Genomic DNA, 25,309 nt, shown 5'->3' on the forward strand with positions numbered 1-25,309 from the left:
TTAATAAACAGATATATAGTAATTTTCTATAAAATACTCAAATAAAAGCTCAATGATGTCCTCAACTGTTCCTAAAACCCATATTGGGCTCTTGAGATAGTTGGGCATAGGCATGGCTGTTTTAAAACCTTACCATGTATCTTTTCTTTCATGGTACAAAAGTTTGTATGACAGCAGTTTGCAGACTCCCTTTCAGGTTTGTTTCTAAGGGCCATGGAATGGAGACTAAGGTACCACCATTTCTGTTGACTTTTAGCACTCTTCCAATGTGCAGTCATACCTTGAGTTCAGTATTTATCTCGGTATGATATAAAAGTGTTCAAGAGAAAAGGCTTCTCTATGTTTGAAAATCAAATGTGAACACACTGGTCTTTCCTTCAAATACAAAATATATTGCTGCTTTTGTGACACTGAACAGAATTTTATTAAATATCTTCTCAAACCAATAGGAGTTTTGTATCTGGACATATTAACTAACATATAAAACAAAATCAAAGGTTTTCTTGCTAAGATATAATGAAAATTATAAATTTGTAGGGACAAGTACATTATTATATAGAGGTTACAGTAGAAAACAAAGACACTGCAAGTATAATAATGAGATGAGATAGTACTTTTTAAATGAATGTGAATCTATCTTTTATTTTTTTTATTTATTTTTATTATTATTAATTTTTTTTACTTTCTTTTTCTTGGTTTTGCGAGACAGGGTTTCTTCATATTGCTTTGGAGCCTGTCCTGGAACTTGCTCTGTAGACCAGGTTGGACTCATATTCACAGAGATCTGTCTGCCTCTGCCTCCCAAGTGCTAGAATTAAGGGCGTATGTCACGAATAAACAGCTGTGAATCTATGTTTTAACTGACACATGAAATAGAGCAAATTTGTGCTTAAACCAACTTATACATATCTGTATCATCATTTACATTTTTATGAAAACACTGGAAACATTTCCTTCTGGACTTAAATTATAAAATGTACACTTTACATTGTATAGTGCAGTAGAACATGTTAATATACTCTATCTGCTGTGTGAAATCTATCAGTCTTTGTCCTTCTTACATGCCAACCTCCTCTCAACTCTCTTCAGTTCCTCACAAAAAACCACTCTCTTCTCATATTTTAAAGTTTCTCACAACATCATGACTAAGAATCCATGTGGATTTAGAGATTATAAATTATACTTTAGGTTCATCCATCTTTTATGAATTCACAAAACATACTTCTTTCTATGACTGATCAGTATTCCACTGTTTCTATGTACCTTGTTTTATGTGTGTGAATTTATACACACAGAAACATATACATAAAGTTTATAAAAGATACAATAAACCAATGAAAAATAATTGTCATGTGAGGAGAAATTTACGCATCTAACCCCTTCTTTGACTGTGATATATCATGTTAAAAATGTCTTTCTACCTCAGCCTTCCCACATTTTACCTATCTCCAGAATGTATTCAAAATTTTAAAAACAGATATTTAAGACATTCTTCCTTTTCTACTCTAGAATGAAGTAGATTTCGAAAAATCATAAAGAAAACCTATATGCTACTAATCCACAAAAGAAACACTTAACAGTTTGAGGACATTGATCTTCAGAATGCATTGAGGCAAAGACACATTTTCCAACATTTTTGTGCCAAAAAAACACTATGAATTATTTATTACTCAGTAGAGGTGGCATAGATTAGATCCCCCAGATTTGCATAAAATTTGATTCAAAACACCATGTATTTAATTTTTTTCTTTTAAATCCTGAGTTTTGCATATGTTAGTCAAGTGTTCTGTGACTGAACTCGATCCTGTCTCTGCCTCCTGATTGCTGGGATTAAAGACATGTGCCCATCTCATCACTATACATTTATCATGCTAATACTTTGTGTTTAGAATGATATTTTTCATAAGTAGTTGATCATTTGTATATTTTCATTTCAGAAATATATTTAAATCTGTTGCTAATTTTTAGGTGGGTTATTGTTAAGTCATGAGAATTTTAGTTCTTTTTATATCTTTAGAATAATATCTAACCAGAGAAAGTTACAAAATATATTCAAAAGTTTAGTTGGTATTCTCTTTACTCTGTTAACTTTCATCTCCCTTAGCTAGTTTTTGTTTGTTTGTTTGTTTGTTTGTTTGTCATTTTTTGTCTTGCTTATTTAGTTTTGAAAAAAAATGAACAATTTTTCATTTCAAGCTTTTGTGTCATTTCATCTAAACTCTTCTCTACCTGTAGCAAATTCCAGGTTATGTACGCAAGTATTTAATCCATTATGTGATTAATTTATTGATGGTCTTTTTTCATTCAACTAAGTGTGGGAAGCTGATTTTCCCACCACTACTTACTATTCTTTCCTCCTTGTATATTCTTAACACTTAAATAATAGTAAGTTGTTCATAAGTGGGTGGTATACTTTTAAGGAATCCTGTACTGCTCTGTTAGTTGCTTTGGCTGTTTTTAAATTACATGATGTTGTATTAAGTGCTACTCTCAGAAGAACACATTGAAGTCAGTTATTACTGGATTTAGGGAGTTTGAGATGGAAGATATCATGAAATGAGTGGCGCTGAGAACTTGCAAGTTTAGGGAGAGAAAGAAAAGTGAAGTACAGCTACATGCATGTATTTGTAAGATTCTTCTTAGTGTACAGGCCCAAGAAATCACATGATTATAGACTGGGAAGTTCAGTGAGATTGTTTGGATTTCGTTGCATGCTGTTACTGCTTTGTAAGCTGTGTTTCTGTGGAATCCACTGAGAAATTTGGAAGGATGGTTTCTTGTTGTCACATGTTCAGTGACATAAAATTTCAGAGAATGATGGCTTTCAATTCAAGCCAAATTTCCCCATTCAATATGAGGGTAATGTCGTTACTAGTTTTTGTTTTTTCAAAACGTCACTCCTGTAGTTCTCTAAAGAACAGTCACAGACAGATATTTCAGCTTTCTTCAGGTGATGATAGGGACAAGTTAGTTTCTAAGAAATAGCTTTTAAAATCTGTTAACAGTGTCCAAAAAAAATGCACTATAAAAATCTCTTTGTTAACAACTTTGAGATACCATGATACTCATGCCAGAATGACTAAAATAAGAAGCACCAATAACAATATAAGCTGGAGAGGATGTGGAGAAAGGGGAACACTCCTCCACTGCTGGTGGGAGTGCAAACTTGTACAGCCATTTTGGAGATGAGTATGGTGGTTCCTCAGAAAAATGGGAATCAGTCTACCACAGGACCCAGCAATCCGCTTCTTAGGCATATACCTAAATCATCCATGCAACAAAGTCATGTGCTCAACTATGTTCATAGCAGCATTATGTGTAATAGCAAGAACATGGAAGCAACTTTACCCTCAACTGAAGAATGGGTAAAGAAGATTTGGCACATTTACACAATAAAATATTACTCAGAGGAAAAAAAAATGAAATCTTGAAATTGGCAGGCAAGTGGATGGAACTTGAAGAAACCATCCTGGATGAGGTAACCTATTTTCCAAAAGAAGAACATGATATGTAATCACTCATATATGTTAGACATAGAGAAAAGGATCACCAGCCTACAATCCAAACCTCCAGAGAAACTAGGATTAAAGGAAGATTCTAAGAGATTCATATAAAGTCCCTCATAGAAGGGGAAAGGAACAAGATCCCTAGAGCAGGGATTGGGGGGGGGGAGTGAATGAAGAGGGAACTAGAGGAAAGAAAAAGGGACGACAGGAAAGCACGGGGGAATAGGAAGATTGAGTCAGGGGAGGAATATACAAGAAAGGAGAGAGAGAGAGAGAGAGAGAGAGAGAGAGAGAGAGAGAGAGAGAGAGAGGAGAATAAAAGAGGGAGCCATTATAGGTTTAAAAAGAAAACTGAACCTAAAGAAATAAACAGAGACCAACAAGACTGACCTTAACTAACATTTGAGCAACAGTGGAAAGGATACCATAAATGCCCTTCCGTAATAATGAGATTGATGACTAACTTATCCACCATCATGGAGCCCTCATCTAGAAGCAGATGGAAACAGAAGCAAACACACACTAATAAACATGGAACCGAACTGGAATCCAGATTCAGAGAGGGAGAACAAGCCCAGGCTGCAGAAATACATAGAAGCAGCTGACCTGAACAAGGAGGATCTAATGGGCCTCCCGACTGATAGCTGTGAATCCAGAATGGGACTGACTCAGATCACCTAAACATGTGTCTCAGCTAGAAGGTCTGAGTAGTCTAAGGACCTCAGATAGTGGAACCAGGATGTATTCCTGATGCACAAAAGGATTTTGGGGGAACATCCCCCATGGAAGGATACTCCCTTAACCTAGAGAAAGGAGAGAAGTCCTAGTCACTTCTCCAAATGACTTGACAGATTTAGATGACCCCTCCTGGAGGGCATCACACTACATGTGGATTGAAGAGTAATAGGAGGGGAGGGTGGTCTTGGGACATGAGAGGGTGGGAGAGGGGGAAAGAGGGATTGAGGGAGAAGAAACTGGGATTGATATGTAAAATAAAAATAAAAAAAACTTAATTATAAAAAAAATCTCTTTGTTATGGTAGTTTGGAGTAAATAGAGTAAATACAACAGTAAGCATTCCAAGTTCCTGACCAAATTTAAGTAATGTGGAGAATGCCATGGAAGGACATGACATAAACTTGATAAATTTGTCTATATATAAGGATCGGAAGCTTTCAGCAATTGTGGAAATAAGAGGAATCACTTGGAATCATGGGGAGGTAGAGAGGGGAAAAGCAGAACACAATTCCTAATAATGAAAACAGGTACATTTTTGAAAACTTGATGGAGAAACCAATTCATATGTAGGAGTTTGGTCACAGTAAGCACTCTGTCAGTTTAGGTAGAAGTTTCATTATCTTGTTTATCTTTTCTGGTAGGTAATTGTCCTACCTGTCCAAGAGAAGGGATAAAACAGCTAAAGTCCAGCACAAGGTGATTCTAGTTTCCCCTTCTTTGTTCTTTCTAGTTGTGTGTAAGGATTTGAACCTTGCTGGTGTGGAACTTTCCCACTTAATTATGGTTCCCTATGTGTAAGAGTTTCCTTTGTTTCTTTTATTAAGATTTTACTATTTGGGAAGGTTGTGTCTATATTTATTCAAAAGGATTTCAATATTATAAAATAGATTTTTAAAATCTCAACTTAATGATTAATTACCTAGGATTACAATACTTGTGAGAGTCTTCAATATGCTTTAAATATCATTAGAAGAATTTATGCTGCAATTATAAAATAATGCATTTTATACTTGTTCTTAATGACAAATAGGCCAATGTGAAAACTTAAAAATTTGTTGATTTAATTTGTATAGTAATTTTAACACCTTTGGAAGTATTCCTTCATTCTTATTTGTGAGCTAATATTATTTTAAAAATTAGTATTGTATGCACTTTATACTTGACATTACAGCAGGGAATAACACTCAAAGTATAAATTACAGTTTTAAAATTAAGGATTGATTAACTTTTCATTTACATTAATATAGATGGACTTTTTGCTCCATTTTCAGTGGAAAAAAACCAAAAACCAAGAAAATAAAACTATAGCAATAATATAATAATTAATAACAGTAATAATGATATAGTTGTTTGAGAGGAGAGAGCTAGTAAGAAGTTTTCTGTTTAATTAATTAATTAGTTTATTAGTTAATTAAATATTAATTTATTTTTTTCAGTGTCTATGCTTTATTGTTACATATTGATCCCAATTCCCCCTCCCTTCCTCCTTCCATGCCTTCCTCTTTCTCTCCCTCTCTCTTGCCTACCTTCCCTTCCCCCCCAACCATCCTCACCTCTCATCCCTCCTCCCCATACCTATGGTAGGGTGATGCATTCCAGGAGGGGTCATCGAAATCTGTCAAGTCATTTGGCGTAAGGACTAGTCCCTCCCTCCTACCTCTAGGTTAAGGGAGTATCCCTCCACGGGGTTGTCCTCCAAAAGACCTTTTGTGCACCAGGTATATATCCTGGTTCCACTGTCAGAGGTCCTTTAGCCTGCCCAGTCCATCTAACTGAGACCCATGTCCTGGGGACTGAGTTGGTCCAATGCTGGATTCTCAGCTATCAGTCTGGGGGGACACCTCAGGTAAGCTGTCTCTGTGGGTTTCTGTAGCTTGTATTTGTCCTCCCTCTCTGTATCTGGATTACAGATTGGTCCGCAGTTAGCTGTGGGTGTCTGCCCACTAGATGAGGGCTCTATGATGGTAAATAAGTTAGACATCAATCTCCTTATCAGGGAAAGACATTTATGGTAGCCTTCCACTGCTGCTTAAATTTTTAGCTGTGGTCAGTCTTGTAGGTCTCTGGACATTTCTCTACACTCAGCTTACTCTTCAAACCTATGATGGCTCCCTATTTTTTTTTTTTTTAATGATTTTCTCTCACCTTTTTTTTTTTTCATTCCACTGTCCCTCCTCTGACTCAATCATCCTAGGCCCATGTGCTTTTCTCTCCTCCCCTTCCGTTTCTCCCAGCTCCATCTCCTCTCACTGGCTCACCATCCCAATATGCTCAGGAGACCTTGTACCTTTCCCCTTCTGTGAGGGACCTTTGTATAAATCTCTAACATTCCTCTTTGTATCCTAGTCTCTCTGGCGGTGTGATTTATAGGCTGGTGAGCTTTTGCTCTCTGTGTAAAATCCATATATGAGCAAGTACATATCATGTTCCTCTTTTTTGTGACTAGGTTACATAATTCAGGATGGTTTCCACTTGTCTGCAAATTTCAAGATTTCATCACACCCCACCCCCCCGCAGAGTAGTATTCCATTGTGTAAATGTGCCACACCTTTTTTATCCATTCTTCAGTTGAGGACATATAGATTGCTTCCAAGTTCTTGCTATTACACATAATGCTGCTATGAACATAGTTGAGCATATGTCTTTGTTGCATGGATGTGGATCATTTGGGTATATGACTAAGAAGGGGATTGCTGGTTCCTGTGGTAGACTGATTCCCATTTTCCTGTGGAATCATCTTTAAAATGACTGTACAAGTTTGCACTCCTATCAGCAATGGAGAAGTGTTCCACTTTCTTCAGCATAAGTTCTTATCCTCTCCAGTGTTCCCAATTTGAGCCATTCTGGCAGGAATAGATGGTATCTCAAAGTTGTTTTGATTTGCATTTCCCTGATAGCTAAGGATGTTGAGAACTTTCTTAAGTGTCTTTCAGACATTTTGATTTCATCTATTGAGAATTCTCTCTTCAGTTTTATACCCCATTTTTAAAATAGGGTTATTTGGTATTTTGTTGACTAGTTTCTTTAGTTCTTGGTATGTTTTGGAGATCAGCCCTCTGTCAAATGTAGGGTTAGTGAAGAATTTTCCCATTCTGTGGGCTGCCATTTGGTCTTGTCAACTATGTCTTTTGCAGTACAGAAGCTTCTCAGTTTGCGGAGTTCCCATTTATTAATTTTTGATCTCAGTGTCTGTGCTACTGGAGTTAGGTTCAGGAAGTAGTCTCTTGTACCAATTTGTTCAAGGGTACCTCCCATTTTCTCTTCTAAGAGTTTCAGTGTGGCTATATTTATGTTGAGGTCTTTGTTCCATTTGGACTTGAGTTTTGTACATGGCCATAGACAAGGGTTTATCTACAGTCTTATACATACCATCATCCAGTAAAAAACTAAATTCTTAACCATTTATTAATCATGCATTATTATTTCATACAGTATAATTGAATATAATTTTCTTTTCCTCTATTCCTTTCAGTTCCTCCTCACCTATTCTCCCATCTGGATCCTCTCTCTTACTGTTTCTCATCAGAGAAAAACAGGCCATCTGGTTAATCATATGAAATATACAATTAATAGAGTAAATAATGTGCTATATCAGCAATTAGGTAAGCTGAATATAGAAAAATAATATAATACCACTACCCTTGCTGCAACATATAATTCTCTCTCTCTCTCTCTCTCTCTCTCTTTCTCTCTCTCTCTCTCTCTCTTTCTCTCTCTCTCTCTCTCTCTCTCTCTCTTTCTCTCTCTCCCCTATACCCTTGGAGTGACTGTTATTCCTCTCGGAGATGACACTGTCCAATGAACCTATAATTGAAATTAATTTCTCATTGCTTCTGAAAAATATCAGTCTGTTCCAAAGCATGGTTATTATGAAATTCTAATAGATACATTTGTAGAAATTCTACAGAACAAAAGCACTCTATAAATATAAAAGATTTAATTTAATATCTTTGTCAACTCCAGGAGTATTTCTACTTGCTAAGCAGGAACTTGTGTTTTTCAGACAGGGTTTGTACTAGGCTTTACTTATTATTAACAGTGGCAGTTTGCATAGTTGCAGAAACTTGATAAAACACATTTCTTCATTATAAAAATGAAGATTATTACAGCATTCGTCTCCTAATTTCTGCAGATCTTAAGTAAGATAAGTCATATATATTTCTCAGAGCAACATCAGAATAGCTATGGTAAATAAATTATTTAAAATACAGATAGCATTCATCATTAATTCTAGAAAGCAATTTTATTATTATTTTCATAGTAATCTATTTTAACAAATATGAATATCCTACATTAGTATAGCCATGGTTGTCATATCTATTGACTAATAGTGATTTTCACATGGTAAAAACTAAATAAATATTTGTTTAGCTCTTATTTCTCTGTAGAATCTAATTACTTGTGAGGCCTCAATGGCAAAACTCATGTTTCTTATTAGAATAGAATCTTGCTGCATCGTGCAAACGTATATAAAGACAATGAATTGGAAAAGGTCAGGTAATGAAGAGGACTGGAGATGTTAGCTTAGGAGATACTCACCCAACAGTTGAGAAATTACATAGCGGAAGAAACCTCTGTAGGATACATAGGAGTATAAGAGACTGAAGCCGGAACATCTGCCTTCTAAATAGAGATCATTGAAGACATTCTTATGAAAATATCACAAGATAATTCATTTTATGAAACTCCTGAGAATTGTTCCTTTTCCTAATTAAAGAGATATGAAGAAGCAATATATTATCTTTATATATTTTTAATTTTATGTAAATATATATTAGACTTATTTTCATATATTATATTCTGACTACTTTCCTAATTGTTTTTCTATTATGTTATTAGTGTAATTCCCAGATTGCCCAACTTTCCCAATCAATCAAATCCCCATCATTTCGTTTGCTTTATTATGAGATTACTAACAGGTATATAAAAAATAATAAAGATAAAAAAAGACAGACATTCAGAATATAACATACTAAACAAAATAAAAAGAGTCAAATAACACAACAATAATAATAATAGTTATCTCAAGAAATACATATAGTCAAGGTGACACACAAATTCACACACAAAGGAATTATACTAAAAACAAGGAATCGGAAACCATAAAGGACCTATAAATCACACACAAGGGACCTACAAGGTTAAGCCAAAGGAAAGAAAGATCCCTGAAACATAGAAAACTCAAAAAATGCCACTGAGTTCCTTATTTGTTTGCTGTCTATTGCTGAACATGGGGCCTGCCATTAAGTTGGTTCATATAGCCAATGAGACTCTACTGGGAAAAACAATGGTTTTCTGAAGTTATTAATTGGAGATGCTTTTCAGCATATAGATATGGACTTATTTGCTCTTCCCATCTCAGCATTTAAAAAATGTTTTGTTAACAAACAAGCAAAAGACCTATAGAGCAAGAATTTTACATCCTTAAAGAAAGAAATTACAGAAGATACCAGAAAATGTAAAGATTCCCCCATGCTCAAGGATAGGTAGGATCACAACTAAAAATGGAAAACTTGCCAAAAGCAATCTACAGATTCAATGCAATCCCCATCAAAATTTCAGCACAATTCTTCACTAACATTGAAAAGATAATACTCAACTTTATATAGAAAAACAAAAATAACCCTGAGCAATAAAGGAACTTCAGGAGGCATCACTATCCCTGACTTCAAGCTCTACTACAGAGCTCTAGTCCTGAAAACAGCTTGGTATTGTCACAAAAATACACAGGTGCTCCAATGGAATTGAATCAAAAAATCCTGATATTATCCCACACAACTGCCAGCACCTGATTTTTGACAAAACAGCTAAAATTATACAAAGAAGGAAAGCACCTTCAACATCACCACACAAAATATCTTAAGCCCAAATGGATCACAGGCCTTAACAAAAATTTAGTCACATTGAATTCTCTTTGAAGAGAAAGTGGGAGGTATCTTTGAATGTATTGGTACAGGAGACTGCTTCCTGAACAAAACTCCAGTAGCACAGACACTAAGATAGAAAATCAATAAATGGGACCTTATGAAATTGAGAAGCTTCTGTAAGGCAAAGGACACAGTTGATAAAATCAAATGGCATGCAAAAGACTGAAAAAAGATCTTCACCAACTCCACATCTGACAGATGGCTGTTCTCCAAAATATACAAAGAACTCAAGAAGCTAGTCACCAAAACATGAAATAACTCTACTAAAAAGTGGGGTACATAACTGAATAGAGAATTATCAACAGAGGAATACAAAATTGGTGAAAGACACTTAAGAAAGTGGGTAACATCCTTAGCCATCAGGAAATGAAAATCAAAACAACTATGAGATACTTTCTTACTCCTGCCAAAATGGCTAAAATTAGAAATGCCAATGACAGATAATGCTGGACAGGATGTGGAGAAAGAGGAACACTCCTCCACTGCTGGTGGGAGTGCCAACTTGCACAATCATTTTGGAGATCAGTATGATGTTTCCTCAGAAAAATGGGAATCAGTCTAGCACAGGACCTGGCAATCCCACTCTTAGCCATTACCCAAATGATCCACATCCATGCAACATAGACACCTGTTCAACTATGTTCATAGCAGCATTATTTGTAATAGGCATATTTACATAATGGAATAGATTCAGCAGGGGGCAGGAAATAGACTCTTGAAATTCACAGGCAATTGGATGGAACTTGAACAAACCATCCTAAGTGAGGTAACCCAGTCACAAAAAGAGGTACATGAGCTCTCATTAGTAGCTGATGGAAATAGAATTAGACATTCACAGCTCAACATTGAGCTGAACTTTTGGAATCCAGTTGCAGAGATGAAGAAGTGATTAGCAAAGGTATCAATGTGAGGCTACAGAAATCAACAGAAAACCTGAACTAAATAATAAGGAGGTCATGGCATCCAGCCTGATATCTGGGAAACAAGCATTAAACTGAGGCTGACCCCCTGAACGTGGGTCTAAATGAGAAGACTTGGAAATCTACGGGACTTCTGACAGTGAAACCAGGTTATATCCCTGTTTCGTGAAATGTCTTTGGTAGCACATTCTCCATGGAGGGATACTCCATTAACCTAGAGACAGTAGGGAGGGCCTAGGCCATACTCCACATAACTTAACAGATTTTGATGATCTTTCCTGGAAGGCCTCTCCCTCCCTATGGAGTGAGTAGAGACTGAGATGGGGGATTAGGAGGGCATGGGAAGACGGAAAGAAGAGGGAACTGGGATCTATTTGTAAATTAAGAAAAAATTTAAAAAATTAAATAAAAATAAATGTTTGGTTAAAATATAGTTTTCTATTCTCCTTTATTTCATTCCCTCTGTCCCTTCCAATGTGCCTTTCTCCAACCTTTCCCATTCTTTCTCAAATTGAAGAATTTCTTTGATTATTTTTGTATGATTAGGTAATGATAGATGATAGACAGACAGATTGGTGATAGACTGATAGAACTACATAAAGATCTATGAAAGATTGATAGAAGTATAGATATATGATAGAAAGAAAGACAGATAGATGAAAGATTGATGTAACTATGTACATAAAACCTGCTGAGTCCTTTTAGTGTGACTCCTATTTGTAGTTTGGGGAATGACTACTTTGTATTACATAGCCAATTATATGGACGGGGTATCTAAGTACACTCAGGATACCAGGCTCTGGGAGTAAGGCTTATTTTTAGTTCATATGCTCAGGTAAAATCATGGGTTAGTGCATGATAGTGTCTGATCATGATTAACCCATCTTTTCATGCTCAGGTCATTTATAAAACATGTCTGGATTATCAAAGGTGATAACTATCTACCTGTGTCATGAAGTATTATTCCTTGAATGTTTCTTTAAACTTAGGATACTTGACAGTACTGGAATATGACATTAACTGTTGTGAGGGAAGTAGCTTTTTTCATCTTTCCAGGAGGCACAAATAAAGCTTCTCCATCAGAAGTTTAATTAGATCGACTATGTTTAAATAAGGCATCCCGGTTAGTTACTTTCAAGTAGAGTTTGAAATTCCTAGTATGTAATAGAACTTAGAACTCTAGTTTCTCTGAATTGCGCTTCAGGAAGTAAGCAAGCAATATAAGTTTCAAATTAATTTTTAATGGAATAAAAAAATACCCAATTTGTATAATGTTTTCTATTGTGTATGTGTATAATATTTACCATATTTCTCTAAATTATGAATTGCACCATTTGAATCCACATGGATTTAACCTTAAGATTTATGTCACCAATCAGAGGGAGAGTTTATATTTTAAACTGGGTTACTCTAAAACATTCTGCGTCTTTGAGAAGTTTTGGCCTAATAATTCAATGGGATACTTTCTTTCCTTTCTTTTCTTTCTTTTCTTTTCTTTTCTTTTATTTTCTTTCATCTTTATTCTAACTTAAGCCAGCTCTTTTTTGACTGACCTAAGCATGTTTTCTCTTGAGGACTTTTTTTTTAATTGAGTTTAGTTTAATAATGCAAAACAATTGGGACCTCAAGGTCTGTGTTTTTGTCGATAGAGACCACGATAGCATCAGTAACTACAGTCTTTCATTATTTGACATTTCATCTTCTCTGCTTTTGCTTTCATTTATTCAGCTCTCATATAATACATCCTGACCACAGACACCCCTCCCTCCAGTCAACCCAGTCTGTCACTACTTTCCATCTCTCCCAGATCTCCTTCTTCTTTGTCTTCCTTCAGTAAGGAGCGGGACTGCAAGAGACAACTAAACAGGATAAAATAAGGCAAGGACTTCATATCAAAGCTGAATAAGGCAACCCAGAAGGAGGAAGAGTCCCAGAAGCAGGCAAATAAGTCAAACACTCAACTGTGCCCACTGTTAGATCTCCCACAAAATCACTGAGCAAGGAGCCATGTCATATGTGCAAAGGACCTAGCGAAGATCCATGAAAGTTCTGTAGTTTCTGCTTCAGTCTCTCTGTGTCTCTATGAGCCCTGCTTAACTGAGTCTGTGTGCAGTGTTATGATGACACCGACCTCTACGACTCTTACAATCTTCCTTCCCCTGTCTAGGGGATTCTCTGTGTTCTGCCATCTGATTTTCTTGAATTTCATAACTAATGCATTGCTCTTGTGTGCAACACATGGAAAAAATTGATGTAATCATATAATTATATTTTAATTTAAAATAAAACAAATTAGAAAGGAAGTAAAAAATGTATGTAACATCTTAAGACAAGAGTAGGGTAGGGTAGCCTATTTAATAGAACAGAAGATTTTAGGACACCTACACATCCCCCTTTTTTGTGGTTCTATGGGAACTCATCATCCACTGTTATCAAACTTCCATCTCTGTCTTCAGTTTGAAACTGGCAGCTGGTATCAGGATATATCTTGGTAATGGCATTCCATCTTTGATGTATATATGTGGTAGATCTCTTGCCAAATTTCCATGTTGATCATTGTATCTATTTATAATGGTTTTTGTCCATAGTATCATGTGAACTCAACTACATATTCAACCCATTTTCTTTTCAGAAGCTATCCTATAAGATTCTTTCTAATGCCTGCTCATCTGTCAGCACAGATTCTTTCCTTAAAGGGAGAAAAAAGGATTTAACTGAGTTCAACTGATGAAGAATTCATTAATGGACAGTGCATAGAATATAAAATCACCCAGGAAAGCAGAAAAACATTACCTTCTGCACCATAAATAGTCAGAAAATGAGAGAAATTTTCCATAAAACTTATTTAGTGGGGTCATCACTATTAAGGCTATGGACAGACTGCAAGAGACAATATATCTCCTGTCCCTTACTATTTCCATGATGCTCTGAGAGAATATCTAAATCCAGGTGAATTACATTGAATCTCTCAGCACAGAAAGTTCACTCACTCTGTAGTTTCAAGGGCAATGTCAAGGACTGTAAAAGGATCAGAACAAAAATACTTGTTTTTAGATAGCTAGTATAGACTCAGGATCTGCTCTGAGGTTACACCCTTGATTTATGCCCAATTTTATAGCCTCATAAAGTTATTTATGTTCAAGATACCACTTATTTAATTATCATTATACTATTTTACCAGTTTCACATAAACTATACTATGAAGCATGTTAAGCATGTTAGCTAGTATCTTTAGATGTCACCTCTAGTTGTAACAGTAACATAATGGAGAACTTGGAAAAATTTTGTTTGTAGATCTGTCATTCAAGTATTTCCTTGGAAATGTTAGGAGACAATAGTTTATAAAAGTAAAAATAATTTCAAACAAACAAATGAAAGTTAACAAGTAGTTTTGATTATGGGGTGTATGTGACAGTCAAGAAAATAGAGTTAGTGCTGCAGAAAAGAAAACAGATTGTAATGGAACATGAAGTAACTGCATTAGAGGGTGATCTGCATCACGATTACAGTGAGAGACAGTGAAGACATTACTTGAAATTGAAATGGAACCTTTGGAGATAGTACTTAATAATTGCCTGATGTTTGCCACACTTCCCTATAGTAAACAAAACAATAAGAAATTAATATATAAAAACCAAATCACTGTTGAATGTAGTTGGCCCCTAAAGATTGATAACAAGACTATGTTCCATATAAGAAACTATGGTATGTTTTATCAACTCAATGCATAGAAAATTTTGTTTTACAAGGGATATGAGTCCATTGCAAAGTATCCCTTTACAGTTAAAAACAGAAAAAGTGACATTGAAAGCAAAATGCATTACAAATATCACAAAGTCAGAAATGATCTCTCTTTTTGATTAAAAGCAACTGTTTACATAAATTCATCATATACATCTTCAAATTTATTTACTTCTCCTTTAAAGTAGTTTATATATTTTCTCTACATATTTCAGATTCTGTACATTTTTCTGTTACTAGCCTATTTCTTTGATTTTTATTATAATTAAAATTATCCATACTCTATTGTTTCTACTGTAAAGGAAACTTCTCCTTATCAAGTATTTATGCCGAGGTATGCATGTATGTATCATTAAATATAATTTGTGTATTATCTATTTATTAATCTTTAAATATTTACAAAACTTATAGAAAAGTTACTATTACTTCACATTATCTATTTAAAGTTTAGTAAGTATACCATACCCATAACAATAAAAATCATGAAATTTTCTTTTCCTTCCTCACTCTTAAATACTTCTTACTTTTTAATGGAATCAGCATCTGTTTGGGTGAATTTATAAAACCGGACATGACAATATTTCTCAATAGTAGAAAATATTTTTACTCTTTATGAAGCAAATTGTATGAAGCAAGTTGCCATTCTCGAAACTATCCAATGTCAAAATTATTTGGGAACTTTTTAAAAAAGATTTTCCAAAGAAATTATTTTTGTAAAAAAAAAAAAACTCTTATTGCTTCTTTGTGGATTTCACATCATTCCTTCCAGTCCCACTTATCTCCCAGTCTCCCCTCTCATCTGTTCTCTGCTCTTGTAACCTCCCTTGCAATACAAAACCAAATTTGAGAGAAAATCCAAAAAGAAAATACAGAAAAATCTTGTGGCAGCTACAATGTGGCTCACTGAGTCACACAGTTTACCCTTTAGTTCATTCTTTACTTGCAAATGTTCATTACCATTAGTCCTTGGGAGCCAGACCAAAGTGATTCTTAACATAGACTCTAAACATTCAAACTTATGTTTTAAAATATAAAATATAGTGGCCAGTGTTTTCCAAACCCATAAATACCGGCAGAAATGTATGCAGGTTCCTCAAACACAATATATATATATATATATATATATATATATATATATATATATATATATTACAAATATACATGTATATTTGTAATAGAGACAAGTATGAAAAGCATCACAATTTACTCAGCTATTAAAAATAATGACCATACCTATTGTCTTTCTTTTTTCAGCTCATGATTAGGCAGTCATATCAGTGAGACTCTGTGAAGATAGCTTCCATCATTACTTAGAGACACAATCTCAGCAAATTCCAGATGTCTGTCTCTTTCCACTATTCCAGGCTTCCTCAAAAATGACACTGAAGCCTAAGTTCAACAGTTGAATTTTAGATGCATGTTTAGAACTGGTCTTCACAACGCTTTGTTGTAATTGGACATAGTTTTCTCTAATCATAATCATCTCTGTCTATTTCAAAGAGGAGTTTTTGTGATAATAAGTGAGACATACACTTACCTATGTGTATAATGACAAATAGTTAAACATTTGATGCTTTACCAAAGTGATGGTAGTAATTTTACTTCCAAGAACTGTTACTTCACTAACCTCAGGTAGTTCAATAGGTTTCCAGTACTTGTCTTTTAAAAACTCTTGTTGACTGAGTTTAAGTCAAATTAGAGAGTATGTATGATGCAATGGGGGAATGATATAATTATGTTTAATCTCAAAATATAAAAGAAAAATTTAAAAATCAATTAAGAATTAAAGCCAACCTTAATTGATTTTAGTAGAGAAGCTGCAGCAGCCAAGAGATTAATATTGTGCCTACTTATGGATTGAAAACCCTTTGCAACATTGTCACTTATCTTATTCTCATTGCCTCCACAGAGTTCATTTATGCAATTCATTCCCTCTAGAATATTCTTTGTTTTCAGTGAATTTGTTTTGTTAGAAGACTGAAGCTGACTATAAATTCTAAGAGCCCAGATGCTCATTAGCACATATTCTTTGTTGTCTCTGTTGTTATCTTTGTATCATTGAAAACTATGCTATAAAAGAAACACAAATAGCTAATAGTATTTAACAATTTTTTTACCATCTATGACCATCAGGAAAATAAAAGATAAAACTACCTTGAATTTGTATCTAAAAGTGATAAGTAATGCTGATGAGGACATTAGAAAAAAAGGACCCTAATACAACATTGTTGGGAGTATAAACTTGTATACACATTATGGAAGCCAGCATAGGTTTTTCTCATTGTTAAAAATGTTCCAAGGTATGATCCAGTTTTATCTCACCTAGTATGTACACAATGGATTCTGTATACCATCACAGAGATGTTTGACTAACCATGTTTATTGTTTCATGATTATTCACAATAGCTAGGAAATGGAACCACCCTAAAGATCCATCACTGATGAATAGATGATAACACTGTAATATAAAGTCACAATTGAAGTTTATTCACTTTTTAAAAAAATTGAAATTATGAAACTTGCTTTAAAAATAGATGGATCTGGAAAATAGAGTATTAAATGAGTTTATTCAGACTCAGATATGAATCCTGATATTCATATCCATATGGTGTGAATATAGTACAACCTATGGAAATAGAAAGGAGACAGCAAGAAAAGGTAAAGAAGTGTTGGGAAAGGGATGAAGGAATAGAATGCAAGGGGCATGGAAGAAGGAAGTCTACACTAGAAGCAGAGATGTAAAAAAGAGTAATGGGATGAGTTAGAAGATGGAAAAGGAAAAATCAACAAAAACAATTTTGTTTGCAAATGCCATATCAGCATTATACTTTATATGTTAGTTTAAAATAGAGTATGGTTAAAACTCAGGAATAGCAACCTGCCTTTGTAACCCAGCATCATAAGAATGATCACAGTATAGGGCAAACTTACACTATGTACTGAGTGCTAGTCACACATTGACTGCACACTGAGATTGTCTCAAAATAAAACAAGAATGCTATCACAATCCTACTATGAGCAGTGTAGCACGTTCAACAAAAGAATTGCAATTCTCCTGGTATTACATATGTCAAGATGATAATTCCTGCCTTAAATCTTGGAAATTTTTGAAGAGCAAATAATTCTTGTGTGTTACTTTCAAAACTTTAAATCCATTTAATTATTTTTTGGCAGTGTTTGTAGTGTTCGCTTTTTATGCATTTGTTTGCTGAATTAATGAGTATGGTGTAATTTTATAAAGTATATATATCCACCCTCTTCTTTTTAAACTTATATCTTCCCCTTCATCAAAATAGTTAGCCACTGTGTTAACCTCTGACTAATTATTTAGCATTTGTCACTTCAACTACCAATAGTTCCTTATTTTCTACACAGTGTTGGAAATTAAGAAAAATGTCTTCTGGAATCTCTAACTCTTCTATTTTGTCTTATTTTTCTATCTGTGTAATTTTGATTTATCTAATAATCCCTCTGTTCCATTCAACTTTAATTTCTTTATTCTATAAGTATTAATTTTAAAGAATGCCAATATGAGAGAAAATATTTGTGATTATGAAATCTATGCTGATGAGGGTTTAGAAAATATGGCATATCATTAATTAGTCATTGTTAAAAATGAAATGAAAGGTTTACTCACACTTGCTGTCATAAATTGAAACATCTGTATGTTTTGTTCACAACAGGTGTTCAAATAACTGTTGTGGGTGACTGTCAATGGAGGCTCCTAATAACTTCATAATGAAGTAATTATTCATGTGTCATGTTAAAGCTATTTCACAGAGATCATGAACTGATAATTATCAGCAGACACACACTAATGCAAAGATTCCAGTAAGATAAATAATTTCTACTTTATAATGTTCTTTAAACTCAGTCAAATTTCCTGATTTAGATCTCTTAGTAAATACTGTGAAGACAATGAATGCAATTATAAATTCATGCCCACAACATGATAAAGTCTTATCAGAAGTATCAAAGTAAAAGACGACTATGAAATGAATGATTAGTTTTCAAAGTAGCAGCATCTGCTCTGTGAATATCCAAGGACTGTGTTCCAGTTTCCATGCATCAATTCTTTATTTAAAAGAGGGTATTTCTCCTCTTATGTGGAGTAGTGGGGATGAGAGGGGAACGTGGTCAGAATGCATATGACAGGGGAGAGAGGGAAAGAGAAAGGAAGGGAGGGGGAACTGTGACTGATATGTAAATAAATAAATAAAAATAAAAGAGAATTAAAAAATTATCTGCTATCTTACATATAGGTCTAGAAAAGAATGGAATACTCTTGATATATAAGCAATAGAGAAATTAATCTAAAATATTGAATAAAGAAAATTCCTTTGTCCCTTTAAGCAAGTCCTTAGCTAAACTAAGAATTACTTCTATTTCATATAGTTTTGACTTTGTAAGTATTAGAAGCCATAATTCCCTAGAGTCTGTACATGGTTATAATTCCAGTCATCAGTCAAGAGGCAGTTGTTTCCTTGGTAATGCCCACTGCTGGCAACTCTGGTCAGAGCTGATAGGTTCTGGTCAAGCTTTCTTGTCTGACTGATGTTCTTTAGTCACCTGGTTTTATGGCAATGTGTATGGCTACTGTTCTCTATGATTCCTTAGTGCCCTGGGTTTAATAGCCAATAAAATTAAAAAAAAAAAAAAAGAGGGTATTTTTCAGTGGAAAACATATGGAAGCAAAGTAATTGCACTATATTTTCAAACTAAAACTTTGATATCAATCTATTATATATGCTTTGCATATTGAAAAGGATCATCTAAAACATATCTAGTACAAATATATTACCAAGTTTCCTTCAATTATATTTGTGCTATTGAGATCCCTTTGTTTTATTTGTTCTTCTTTTTGAAATAATAATCTATTCACTAGATATGCAAGCGATGTGTTCTTTAAGTAGGCTGTGCTTCAGTTATAAAGAATACCTGTCTTAAAAGACATATAAAATTTGTGGCACAAATAAATTTTTCAAATATTTTTTATTAATGCCTTGAGATAGTCACAGTCTATTTGAATCACTTTCATTGAAATCCTCTCAGAAACACCCAAACATAACTAATCACTCAACTTTGTGTTCTCTTTATATCTCTGTTATTTCAAACAATTTTCTATTGCCCAGTTACCCTTGAAATTGGGACTGTCCTGGCATGGGGTAATATACCATTACAGAAAATTGCCACTTCCTCTCCTGGCAGAGAAGATTCCTATAGTTCATTCAGCAGGGATTTTGTCAGCTTCTGGCTTGAGCTTGTATCGATTTTATCCATGGTTTCATTATTTGTGTGAGTTCATATGTACAACTTCCCTTTTTGACCACAATATCTTGGAATATGTGTGTGTGTGTTGTTGTTGTCGTTGCTTTGTTTTATTTTGTTTGTTTTATTTTTTTTTTGTCTCCTTAGAATATGCTTCCCCTGATAGAGGGTATATCCATTTAAATTCTTGCTCTCTCTCTCTCTCTCTCTCTGTCTCTCTCTCTCTCTCTCTCTCTCTCTGTGTGTTGTGTGTGTGTAATTTAAGGAATCAATAGTGAGTTTCAATATAACATTTTCAGGAAGTTGTCAGAAATCTATAGAAAATTTTATGAAAACATCATCTAGCAGTTTTTATTGTTTTTAATATATATGTTTTATTTAATTAAAAGCAAGGTTGTTTTGCATGTCAATCCCAGTTCCCACACTCTTCCTCCCCTGTTCCCACAACCAACCCCCATCCTCTCCCCTCTCTGTTCCCCAGGGAGGGTGAGGCCTTCCATAGAGAGTCTTCAAAGTCTGACATATCATTTGAAGCAGAGGTGTTTAGGCTGAAGGAGTATCACTCTATGTGGAATCGGCTCCCAAAGTCCAATCCTATAGTAAGTATAATACTGGTCCACTACTAGAGACCACATAGACTTCCCTATTCTCTCAAGCAACACCACATTCAGGTAATCTGTGTTGGTCCTTGACTGGTTTCCCAGCTATCAGAGTGGAGTATGAGTTCCACCTTGTTCAGGTTAGTTGATTCTGCAAGTGTCTCCAACCTGTTTTTGACCCCTTTGCTCAGCACTCCTCCCTGTCTGCAACTGGATTCCAACAGTTTGACTCAGTGTTTAGCTATGGGTGTCTGCTTCCATCAGCTACTGGATGAAGTATCTAGGATGGCATATAAGGTAGTCCTCAATCTCATTATAAGGGAAGGACATTTAAGGAGCCTCTCCAGTATTGCTTAGGTTGTTAGTTGGGGTCATCCTTGTAGATCTCATGACAGTTCCGTGGTGCCAGATTTCTCTTAAACCTAAATGGCATTTTTTTGTTGTTGTTGTTATAGTATTTATTTTTTTGCTCGTTTCTATTCCTTCCCTGACTCAATATTCCTGCCCCACCATGCCCTTCTTTGCCCTCCTTTTCTCACTAATTCCATCTCCCCTCCCCCTATGCTCACAATTTGCATGGGAAATCTTGTCCTTTTCCTCTTCTCCAGGGTCCTCTTTGCTTCCTACCTTTTCTGACAGTGTGGACTGTAGGATGGTTATCTTTGGCTCTATGTCTAAAGGCCATATTTAAGTGAGTACATACGGTGGTGTTTTTCTTTTTGGGACGGGTTATCTCACTCAGGATGGTTTCTTCTAGTTCCATCCATTTGTCTGTGAATTTCAAGATTCCATTTTTTTTTTTTTTTTAGTTTGGTTTTTTTTTGTTGTTGTTGTTTGTTTTGTTTTTTGTTTCTTTGTTTTTTTTTCTGCTGAGTAGTAGCCCATTGTGTAAATGTACCACATTAGCTTCATCCATTCTTCAGTTGAGGTTGCTTCCAGGTTTTGGCTATTACAAACAATGCTCCTATGAACATAGTTGAACAGATGTCCTTGTTCTATGAAAACACATCTTTTGGGTATATGCGTAAGAGTGGAATTACTGTATCTTGAGATAGACTGAGTCCCATTTTCCTGAGAAACTCCCATACTAATTTCCAAAATGGCTGTATGGATTTTCACTCACACCAACAGTGGAGGGGTGTATCCCTTTTCCACATCCTCTCCAGCCATTCCTCCGCTCTCGGTAAGACCATGTGGAAATACACAGAAATGGGTTAATATTTAAGACAGATCTAGCCGATAAGAAACAAGTAACCGGGCCAACAGAATTATATCTAATACAGAGTCTCAATGTGTTATTTGGGGCTGGCAAGGCGGCGGGACAAGACCAGGCGGCGGGCAGAAAAACCCTACTCATTACAGTTTTTACTTTATTTTATTTTTTTCTTCATTTCCTCCACTGACTTAGTGCAGTGACAGAGTGTGACCTGACACTTGTAAGCTGAAACAAAACATTTCCTCCCCAAGTTGCTTTTGGTCATGGAGTTTTATCACAGAAATAGGAACCTCAGTAACAATATTCCAGAGATCTAACTGAATTATAAAACATAACCAATAGAACCAGATATTTTCAAATTATGTTTGAACTTAATAACCTAAAAACAAAATTTTCATAATAAAAACTGTCTGTGCTAACACAGAATTTCAAAATCAAATGACATCTTAATTTTTTTATGTGTGTTTTCTAGACAGTTCTATAAAATCAAACTAGATCCCAGGAAGTTGAGGTGTTACATTACTACTCAGTAACATTGTGATAGAAGAGTGACTAAACTGTGTTTTATTTTTCTAAATTCCCAGGCGTGTGTCAGTTTTTCTTTTTAAAAATTCTAAATTCTAAATTTTAAAAATTCTAAAAATTCTATATATGTTGATGGAAACCTATTAAATAACTACATAAGAATGCTGAAAGATCACTTCAAAAATAAAGATCCTTTATATAAATGAGTTATGCAATTAAAATATATATTTTGAGAATTCTAAATGCTAATGTGCCTTTTCACCCTTTGCATTATATATGTGTATATATATATGTATGTACACACACACACACACACACACACATATATATATATATATATATATATATATATATATATAAAATAAAAATGTAACTTTAGGTCTGTGGTTTAGCATTGTTAATTACATTCCCAACATTATAAATGGAACATTATCATTTCTCATATGAAATTGTAATTATTTGGAAAAGGAAGGGCAGCAATGCTAAATAAGTTAAACTATGCAGAAGCACATGATGTTCTTAATTACTATGGCTAAATAATATATGTGTATACCATGGTATATATTGGAATGTCTGTTAATGTACAGTTTTCTTGTTTCTCCCTTAAGAGTACTTGGTCATCTGTCTCGTATGTTTGTATAATAAACATATGTTTCAGAATTTTTGTTGTAAGCATAGCTTTTAAAAGCTGAGGCATCCCTCAAGCCAATAAATGGATTGTTTTTATATCATTTGTTTTTCTGCAACCTGAACTCTTTCACTCTTTCTGACCCCACTTCGTGTGTGTGTGTGTGTGTGTGTGTGAGAGAGAGAGAGAGAGAGAGAGAGAGAGAGAGAGAGAGAGAGAGAATGTATATGGTATATGATTGTGAGTACACAAACTTACAAGCACACATGTGAAGACTTGAGGAGAATATCTGGTACACTGTTCCATTACTCTCCACCTTAGCACCTAGAAATGGTGTCCGCTACTGAACCTAGAGCAAGGTTGCCAGTCAGCCGTCCTCAGAAATCCTACTGTATCCTCCATAGTTTTTGAATTATGTGCACACATATATCTATGACTGACTTTACAAGGATTCTGAGTATTTTAAAATCAGGTTCTCATGTTTTTGGTGAAGTGTTCTTACCTGCTGAGCCATTTCCCTTATCATCATGTAGCACCAAATCTTATTTTTCCTGAAGGCTAATTACTTGATATGAAAGGAATATCATGCATGATATTTATTGACAGAAAGAAAATAGCTAGTGGTGGCATTTTAAACTTTTTAAGTGATTATTATTATATTCATGTTTTAAAATTATATGTCATGAGCAGCAAATAGGAACAATGGAAGAGAAGGGCATAGCTAAATACTAAAATCATCTACTTAAATTGCTGTCTATGGAATTCACTTGGTAATGAATCTCAGAAATGTTTCTGCAGTGATTTAATGAATATATCTGAAAAATTTCCAGAATACAAACACAGATTTACATTAATGCCTAATATGTGATAATATATATCATATATTATAAAGATTTTGTTCAAATACCAGAAAAGGAAGAATATAGAAAACACATCGGATTTAAATTTTCTGCCAAAACTATTGTTCTTTGCTAGTTATTTTTATGTTCTTTTATGAAATTTCTATCTAAAGAAGATCAAAACAAAATGTCTTAAATTCCTCAAATATCATGTTTTATTATTTTGTTACTCAATAATATTAAACCTTTAACATTTTTAAGTGTGTTAGATTTGTTTTGGATGGAGCAAAATAATTGTTTTATAATTAAAATGTTGAATTTCCTTATATTCCAGATGAATTCAAGTTCTTCATGAAAAGACTACCCATGAATTATTTCCTGAACACATCAACAATCATGCACTTGTGGACAATGGATTCTAATTTTCAGCGCCGCTATGAACAACTGGAGAACAGCATGAAACAGCTTTTCCTAAAGGCACATAGAATTGTCCACAAGCTCTTTAGCCTTAGCAAACGGTGCCACAAACAGCCCCTCATCAGCCTGCCGAGACAGAGGTAAGACTGGGACAGTTTGAGAACTGCACTTCTGTTTTGACACACAGTTCTGCTTTGTCTTTAGTGTAGGTATGGTGACACACAGTGTATAATGTTCTTTTTACTAAAAGAGTGGATTGTCTTGTGTCAAAATAATGTACTGCCATGGTGTCGAAGTATAATGGGGAATACATACACTGCTACTCCTTTGTTTTCTTTTTTTCTGTTACTTTAATCAAGGATTCATTCTGCTTTATTTTATATGGTAATCAGTTATTAGCCATATTTAAGCAAAAGCAATAAAAGACAAATTCCCACTGTTAAACACCAAGCATATGAACCATGCAAAACACATAAACAGGTATTTCTCCTTAATTATTTTCCATTACAACAATTAAAGTTTTATATTCTATCACAAGTATTTGGAAATTAATAAATATAATCATATGTGAATCCATAATTTTAACTGCACAGATTTCTAATGTTTAACGTAAAAAATTAAACATAGAAGTATTTGGGTCTGAATTTACATGGACAATTTGATTTAAAAGTTTCTAATTTAAGGCAATTTGATGGTTTGCTGGAATAAAATCCTTATACTTCCTGGATGGTGGTGGTGCATGCTTTTAATCCCAGCACTCAGTAGGCAGAGGCTGGCAGATCTCTGTGAGTTTGTGGCCAGCCTGGTCTACAAGCTACACAGAGAAACTCTGAGTAGAAAAAATAAAATAAATACCCTTATATTTATCTATTTGAAGTCTGGTTAAAAATACATCAAAAAGAACATATACAACACAGAAATACACATTTTAAGCAATATTTATGGTACAAATATGTTAAAGCTTTGAGTTGATTCTTAAATTGTTA

General features: G+C 34.5%; 1 protein-coding gene across 3 annotated transcripts in view; it reads left to right on the top strand.

Annotated features, from left to right (window-relative positions):
- The window catches only part of Brinp3 (BMP/retinoic acid inducible neural specific 3), a 383,711-nt gene that overhangs the window by 296,017 nt on the left and 62,385 nt on the right, over positions 1–25,309 (top strand). For all 3 annotated transcript variants that reach the window (XM_051185938.1, XM_051185936.1, XM_051185939.1), the window contains exon 7: positions 24,241–24,463. In XM_051185938.1, the coding sequence (XP_051041895.1) occupies positions 24,241–24,463 (223 nt within the window). The remainder of the gene's footprint in view (positions 1–24,240; positions 24,464–25,309) is intronic.

The sequence above is a fragment of the Phodopus roborovskii genome, unplaced genomic scaffold (genome assembly GCF_943737965.1).
Source record: "Phodopus roborovskii unplaced genomic scaffold, PHOROB, whole genome shotgun sequence".
Lineage (NCBI taxonomy): Eukaryota > Metazoa > Chordata > Mammalia > Rodentia > Cricetidae > Phodopus > Phodopus roborovskii.